We start from the raw sequence: 8,400 nt of genomic DNA, 5'->3' as shown, positions 1-8,400 counted from the left end.
AGCCCCGCCCCCAGGCCGCCCAGCCCCCGCGAGCCCCGCCCCGACCCCGCCCAGGCGCCTCGCCCCGCCGGTCCCCTTAGTCCTGCAGGAGCTCCCCGCTCTGGGCTACTCAGTGCCCTAAGCACCCTTCCGCCTCGAAGCCCACCCTCCTTCAGAAGACGTCGAAGGCAGAAGCTGAGGCTCGCCTCAGCTCTCCTTCTCCCTCCCTATTCGGCTGAAGCACCTTGGTTCTTCACTAGTGCCCTCTTCTATCCCCTCCGTCGCTCCTAAGAATACACACAGCTAATCGCTGCCAGAAACAGACCAAAGGGACAACAGTACTTACTGAGTGATCACCCTGTTGCGAGAACTGTTGGGTACGCAGTGAATGGGTAAATGGTGCTAGTTGAAAAGAAAAATGAGGGAGACTGAAGATAGGGTGGCCCAAGGTGAAGGGGGTGGAATAATAGTAACAGACATGAATAAAAGTAGTGTACCTGTAAGGACACCAGAATGTGCCACCCCAAAATACGCCTCTTTAGCCTAAGGATTATTTCAAGACGAAGACAATTGAGAAGATGTAGATACGTAGAAAGTTCTCCGCCTTCCCCCATTTGCCTAAAAGCAGGACACAAATTTTAAAAGGCAAAGGTATCCCTCTTCCCGCACAGCCTGGAAGGACAAAGGTTAATCACTGAAGACAATTTTACACCTGTTAAATAAAATTTATAGGAAGCCATTGGTTTGGACTGAGCTCCTGCACCAGACTAGGCCCAACAGACTAAACCAAAATGGAGGCACTCATGTCACACATGTTCCACATCACAAGGTCAAAACTAAGTTGTCAATCTGACTTTCTAAGAAATCAGGAGAAAGAAAAATAATAGCCAGATTCCCAAACAGATCAGTTTTAAGTGGCATGATAAGGAAATACCCTCTGCTTTAAACTTTACAAGGAAAGTAACCTCGAAACAACCAATTCACTTTTCTGTTTCTGCTTTCTTCAGCCCTTTCTGAAAGTCAATCTCCTCCACTCAACTCATTCTGTTTTATAGAATGAGGTGTTGCGCAATTCTATCATCGCATAAAAGCCAGTTATGCTCTTTAAATTAGTTGTAATTTTGTCTTTTGACAAACCTTTATCAGCCAGGGATCTACATGACAAACTTCATTAATGAGCCTTTTTCTATTGCTTATTTGCCTTCCCATAATTTGCCACCCCTAGAGACTCAAAATCATTTTCCTTCTCTTAACACTTCTCTTTTTTGTTGTTTTTTTGAGACGAAGTTTCTCTCTTGTTGCCCAGGCTGGAGTGCAATGGCGCAACCTCACGGCAACCTCTGCCTCCTGGGTTCAAGCAATTCTCCTGCCTCAGCCTCCTGAGTAGCTGGGATTACAGGCACGCACCACCACACCCGGCTAATTTTGTATTTTTAGTAGAGATGGGGTTGCTCCGTGTTGGTTAGGCTGGTCTTGAACTCGCAACCTCAGGTGATCCGCCCGCCTTGGCCTCCCAAAGTGCTGGAATTACAGGTGTGAGCCACTGCGCCCAGCTCTCTTAACACTTCTCTAAACATATGCTGTTCTTTTTTGAAGATGCTGTATAATCCTGAATTCAAAGCCACCTCTTGGAGATTTGCTCATTTCCCTGGTCTCTCTTTTGAATACATGACGTACATGTTTTTAAATTTCTGTTTTTCTTTTTTTTTCTTTCTTTCATTTATTTATTTTGAGATGGCTTCGCTCTGTCACCCAGGCTGAAGTGCAATGGCACAATCACGGCTCACTGCAACCTCCTGCTCCTGGGCTCAAGCGATCCACCCACCTCAGCCACCAGAGTAGAGTAGCTGGGACCACAGGCATCCACTACTATGCCCAGCTAATTTTTACACTTTTTGTAGAGATGGTTTTTTGCCATATTGCCCAGGCTGGTCTGGAACTCTGGACTCCCAAAGCGTTGGGATTACAGGCATGAGCCACCATGCCTGGTCCTGTTTGTTTTCTTCTTGTTAATCTATCTTTTGTTACAGGGTCTATCACAACCAAAAACTCAGAAGCATAGAGGAAAACTCTTTTTTCTCCCCTACATACCATACGGTAGAACATTATGCATGCATTAAAAAGAAGCCAGGCACCGTGGCTCACTCCTGTAATCCCAGCACTCTGGGAGACAGAGGCGGGCAGAATATCTGAGGTCAGGAGTTCGAGACCAGCCTGGCCAACAAGGCAAAACCCCGCCTCTACTAAGAATACAAAAATTAGCTGGGCATGGTGGTGCATGCCTGTAATCCCACCTACTTGGGAGGTTGAGGCAGGAGAATCACTTAAACTTGGGAGGCTGAGGTTGCAGTGAGCTGAGATCGTGCCACTGCACTCCAACCTGACAGGCTGGTCTCAAAAAATAAAAAGTAAGAAAAAAGAATGCTGGGGCTTGGTGCAGTGGCTCACACCTGTAATACCAGCACTTTGGGAGGCCGGAGCAGGCAGATCATCTGAGGTCAAGAGTTCGAGACCAGGCCTGCCAACATGGTGAAACCCTGTCTCTAATAAAAATATAAAAATTAGCCAGGTGTGGTGGTGCACGCCTGTAATCTCAGCTACTCAGGAGGCTGAGGCAGGAAAATTGCTTGAACCCAGGAGGCAGGGGTTGCAGTGAGCCAAGATTATGCCACTGCACTCCAACCTGGGCGACAGAGTGAGACTCTGCCTCAAAGAAAAAAAAAAAAATTGGGTCTATAACTAGTGTCCTAGTATTATCAGTTGAGAAAAGCTTGTGATTGCATGATGGGTATAATATGATCTCATTTCTGTAATTACAATATTTCACCCAAACAAACAAAAAAGAATAACTAGTACACGAACATGAATAACAACATAGATGAGAGGAAAATAGGTTGGCTACAAAATAAAGTTAAACTTCGAGAAAGAGGCTAGGCTCAGTGGCTCACATCTGTAATCCCAGCACTTTGGGAGGCCAGGGTGGGCGGATGGTTTGAGCCCAGGGTTCAAGACCAGCATGAGCAAAATGGCAAAACCCCATCTATATGAAAAAATATTTAAAAAATTAGCCTGGCATGGTGGTGTGCACCTGTAGTCCTAGCTACTCAGGAGGCTGAGGCAGGAGGATCACCTGAGCCTGGAAGGTAGAGGCTGAGGTGAGTAGTGATCATGGCACTGCATTCCAGACTGGGCACACAGCAAGACTCTGCCCCCCAATCTCCAAAAAAAAAAAAAAAAAAAAGATATATGTACCAGGATACAGCTGCAATATTATTTGTAATACAATAGGTTTTTTAAAAGTAGTAACCTGAATATCCATCAATGTCACTATGGTAATTTATTCAATTTACCATCCAATACATTGTGGAACTTTCATTTGATGGACGATTTTGCAACTATTAAAAAACTATTAGGCCAGGACTGGGCGCAGTGGCTCACGTCTGTAGTCCCAGCACTTTGGGAGGCCGAGGCGGGCAGATGACCTGAGGTCAGGAATTCAAGACCAACCTGGCCAATATGGTGAAACCTCATCTCTACTAAAAACACAAAAATTGGCCGGGCGTGGTGGTGGGCGCCTGTAATCCCAGCTACTCAGGAGGCTGAGGCAGGAGAATTGCTTGAACCCAGGAGGTGGAGGTTGCAGTGAGCTGGGATCAAGCCATTGCACTCCAGCCTGGGCAACAAGAGTGAAACTCCATCTCAAAAAAAAAAAAAATTAGCCAGGCATGGTGGCACGCGCCTGTAGTCCCAGCTACTTAGGAAGCTAAGGTGGCAGAAACACCTGAGCCTGGGAGGCAGAGACTGCAGTGAGCCAAGATCACTGCCACTGCACTCCAGCCTAGGCAACAGAGTGAGACCCTGAAGCCCGGCACAGTGGCTCACACCCATAATCCCAGCACTTTGGGAGGCCGAGACAGGTGGATCACGAAGTCAGGAGATCGAGGCCATCCTGGCGAACACGGTGAAACCCCGTCTCTACTAAAAAAATACAAAAAACTAGCCGGGCGAGGTGGAGGGCGCCTATAGTCCCAGCTGCTCAGGCGGCTGAGGCAGGAGAATGGCGTAAACCCGGGAGGCAGAGCTTGCAGTGAGCTGAGATCGGGCCACTGCACTCCAGCCTGGGCGACAGAGCGAGACTCCGTCTCAAAAAAAAAAAAAAACAAAAAAACCCTAAAAATCCCAAGTGTATACATGTGCATCTGTATAGAGTAAAATGTGGAACATTACAGATGAATCTATTAATATTATTTACCTCAAGAAGGGGAAGAAGATACATTTTTAATATTTTCCTTATGTATCCATTTCGTTTGTAACACTAAACACGTTTTACTTTTGTAACTTAAAAACTACTCTACTTAAAAAAAAAAGTACGGCTGGGAGCAGTGGCTTACACCTGTAATCCTAGCACTTAGGGAGGCTGAGGCGGGCAAATCACCTGAGATCAGGAGTTTGAGACCAGCCTGGCCAACATGGTGAAACCCCATCTCTACTAAAAATACAAAAATTAGCTGGGCGTGGTGGTGGGCGCCTGTAATCCCAGCTACTGGGGAGGCTAAGGCAGGAGAATCGCTTGAACCCAGGAGGCAGAGGTTGCGGTGAGCCAAGATTGTGCCATTGCACTCCAGCCTAGGAGACAGAGAAAGACTCTTCTCAAATAAATAAATAAATAAGTACTTGTGCAATATCCATATAATGGAGTTTCATTTGGGAATAAAAAGGAATGAAGTAATGATACATGTTACAATATGGATGACCCTGAAAAGCATAATGTTAAGTGAAATAAGTCAGTCACAAGAAACCATATATTGCATGCTTCCAATTATATGAAATGTCTAGAATAGGCAAATCTATAGAGGCAGAAAGACTAGTGGCTGGGACATGGAATGGGATGAGGGTCAGGGAGTGACTGCTAATTGCTAAGGGTTTCCTTTTTGAGGTGAAGAAAATGTTATAAAATTGATTGTGGTGATTCTTGCACACACACCTCTGTGAATAAACTAAAAACTATTAAACTGAAAAACACTTTATATGGTTGTCCCAAAAAGGTGTTTTAAAAATACCATCCACCATTAACATTTGTTTTATTCACCATCAAAAGACTAGTACTTGATATCTTTGAAAATAATCTGAAGAATGTGCCAGAGACTCTAAAGACAATTCCAAAAAATGAAAATCCAGAGTGTATCCAGTCTGAACAAACTACTTTAAAGGGGACATCACGTTTTTGTTTTTTGTTTTTTTTGGTGTTTTGTTTTGTTTTGTTTTGTTTTTGAGGAGTCTTGCTCTGTTGCCCAGGGGCGCACTGCAACCTCTGACTCCCGGCTTCAAGTGGTTCTCCTGCCTCAGCCTCCTGAGTAGCTGGGATTACAGACAGGTGCCACCACACCTGGCTAATTTTTGTATTTTAAAGTAGACATGGGGTTTCTCCATGTTGGCCAGGCTGGTCTTGAACTCCTGGCTCAAGTGATCTGCTCACTTCAGCCTCCCAAAGACTGAGATTACAGGCATGAGCTGCCCCACTCGGCCAACATCACATTTTTCGATGTGTAAATTCTCCTATGTTTAAAAAAGTATTTCTACAACTTAAACTTACATCATAGATATTTTCCAGTTCAACACTACAGATCTGATTAACAGTTTTTCAATAGCTGCAAAATAGTCCATAAAATGAATGTTCTGGCCAGGGGCAGCGGCTCATGGCTGTAATCTCAGCACTTTGGGAGGCTGAGGTAGGAGGATCACCTGAGGTCAGGAGTTCAAGACCAGCCTGGCCAACATGGTGAAACCCTGTCTCTACTAAAATACAAAAATTAGCTAGGCTAATTTAGGTGGTGGCTCACATCTGTAATACCAGCTACTGGGGAGGCTGAAGCAGGAGAATCGCTTGAACCCAGGAGACAGAGGTTGCAGTGAGCCAAGACTGTGCCACTGCACTCCAGTCTAGGAGACAGAGAGAGACTGTCTCAAAAAAAAAAAAAAAAGAAAAAAAGGAAAAAGAAAAAGAAAAGAAAAAGAAAAATTTCCACACATATTCGGTGTAAATTGAATAAATTACCACAAGTGGCATTGATGGATATTCAGGTTACTCCATTTTTTTCTATTACAAATAATGCTGCAGTTGTATCTTGGCACATAAATCTTTATAATTTAATTCTTTTATTTCTGTAGGATAGATTCCTAGATATAGGATTACTTTAGTGACATACATATAATAAGCAATATGAAATGCATACTGAGTATACTGAACCACATTTCAGAGCTCTAATTTCTCTGCCTCCTAAAGTTGGACCGAAGTTTATGTATCTTTTGACTTGTTTACTTTTAAGATTCTTGTGACCAATTTGCATTAAATAGTGGTTTTTGTTTTTGTTTTTGTTTGAGAAGGATCCTCGCTCTGTTGCCCAGGCTGGAGTGCAATGGCAAGATCTCGGTTCACTGCAATCTCTGCCTCCCGGATTCAAGTGATTCTCCTGCCTCAGCCTCCTGAGTAATTGGGATTACGGGCGCCCACCACCATGCCAGGCTAATTTTTATCTTTTTAGTAGACACAGGTTTTCTCCATATTGGTCAGGCTGGTCTCGAACTCCCGATTTCAGGTGATCCTCCCGCCTCAGCCTCCCAAAGTGCTGGGATAACAGGCGTGAGCCACTGCCCCTGGCCTAAACAGATATTTCTGAAATACTTTTCAATGTGCATTCAATACACGGAAGAAATGCAAATACAAATAAAAATCTGGCATCTGGAAATATCGTCCCTGCTCTCAAAAATTTGGCTAGCACCAACGAGGCAAAATCTTAATAAAATCTTTACTTTTTAAAGTAAAACTTTTTTTCTTTTTTCTTATTTCTTAAGTAAACATTTTAAATTGAAATTTTTTTTTCTGTACAGAGAAAGTTGAAACATCCATTCCTGTGTTTGGGATGAGAGAAGATAAATTATTTATGTTATTGGAAAACAAGATTATAGACTGTCAATAAACTTTTACTCTTAAATTAATAAATAATACATGACAATTCTTTTCACATGAAAGCCAACGTCTGCTTTTATTTCCTCCTAAAACACTCTGGCGGCAAACCATACCAACAGCGCCGCTGGTGTAGTGGTATCATGCAAGATTCCCATTCTTGCGACCCGGGTTCGATTCCCGGGCGGCGCAAACGACTTTTGCTTCTCGCTCTCCAAAAACCAAATAGCTTGAAGAGTCTTTATATATCTTTCCTCTTTTGGAAAGATTTAGGCTTTTTACTGTCCCTGAAGGTTTCCACTCCATTATAACTCGCGGTCGAAACACTAGAATCCGCAGCCAGAAGACAAAAAAGTTCACGCAAGCCTTGAAGTAGTTAACCCTTGCGCCTGCGCAGCCTGAGACGTCCCTAGCGTCGGGTGGAAGAGCGGCTGCGCAACAAGTGAACCTATGGATTAAGGTGTAGCCTGGCTGCCGGGAGGTTGAGAGTGCAAGATTATTCTGCGCCTGCGCGGCCCGAGTAACTTCCCTGGCTGCTCCTAGGCGCCCGGCTAGCCGCCATCTTGTATTGGGGCTTCATTGTTCCCGCTGGGCCGGGCGGTTTAGTGTAATTGCCGCGGGAGAAGGAGGTGGAGTAACCTCTGGTCAGCCGAGAAACCCCGCTATCCCGTAGCCATAACCGCTCAAACGATTTGGGAGGTAGTGAAGGGCAGGGAGTTGGACCCGGAGGCGGCGCCGCGACAGCAGCAGCCATGGAGGACGAGATGCCCAAGACTCTGTGAGTCTGGGGCAGCGATGAGGGAGGCGGGATGGTGGTCGTTCCGGAGGGAAGGCCTCGGCCCTGCGCCGCTCCCAGCCTATTGTTCTCCGTGGACACCGCCATATCGTGGTTTTTGTTTCCTTAGCATGCACCTGAATGCTTAGAACCAAGACCCAATCTGTGAGAGGACAAGGTGAAGGGAGACCGGGCTCAACCCTTTCAATTAATCCCTTCACTTTAGCTACACCATTGCTTGACCTTTGCTCTCGCCGCGGGCCCTCTGTGGTCTTAGACCTGGAGAAAAGACTTTTTCATTCAGATCTCTTTTTAGAACTTGTCGAACCTTCCTTTTGTCCTATGCTTTCTTTCCTTCTCTTTTCCCGCTTCTCCCCCTTTTTAATTAACCTCTTCTTATCTTTACAGCCGTCTTCCTTTAATTTTACTTTTGATTTCCTATTGAAATTCTTCCTTTCATTTTCTTCTCGGTGATAAGATTCCCCCCCCCCCCACCCTTGAGGCTGCTTGTACTCATTTTCAGTGCGGTAAACTTTATTCTTGCAGTTGACATTGGAAAAAAGCCAAGCATTTTTCTTTAACCTCTGGCTTTCCTTCTGTAGCCCCCCACCGACCAAAAAGCCTAACCAGACACTCCAAGGATTTGGAAATCTCACCCAGAAGGAATATATCAATTGTGGGG

General features: G+C 45.0%; 1 protein-coding gene and 1 non-coding gene across 11 annotated transcripts in view; both read left to right on the top strand.

The window, feature by feature from the left end:
* The first annotated feature begins 7,064 nt into the window (after nt 1-7,064).
* On the top strand, nt 7,065-7,135 carry TRNAG-CCC. The gene has a single exon. It is a non-coding gene; the product is annotated as a tRNA-Gly (tRNA).
* Nucleotides 7,136-7,391: 256 nt separating this feature from the next.
* TIA1 (TIA1 cytotoxic granule associated RNA binding protein) overlaps nt 7,392-8,400 on the top strand; it is a 37,448-nt gene continuing 36,439 nt past the window's right edge. For 6 of the 10 annotated variants that reach the window (XR_002516740.2, XM_021924922.2, XM_031655251.1 and 3 more), the window contains exon 1: nt 7,473-7,721. Coding sequence is in view for 8 of the 10 variants with exons in the window: in XM_021924922.2 (XP_021780614.1) it covers nt 7,696-7,721 (26 nt within the window). In the remaining 2 variants the exon portion in view is untranslated. Of the gene's footprint in view, nt 7,722-8,400 lie in introns of all 10 variants that reach the window. The other 4 variants (XM_031655253.1, XM_031655254.1, XM_031655255.1 and 1 more) reach the window with 3 other exon arrangements.

The sequence above is a fragment of the Papio anubis genome, chromosome 14 (genome assembly GCF_008728515.1).
Source record: "Papio anubis isolate 15944 chromosome 14, Panubis1.0, whole genome shotgun sequence".
Taxonomy (NCBI): domain Eukaryota; kingdom Metazoa; phylum Chordata; class Mammalia; order Primates; family Cercopithecidae; genus Papio; species Papio anubis.
This window is presented reverse-complemented; position numbering and strand designations above follow the sequence as displayed.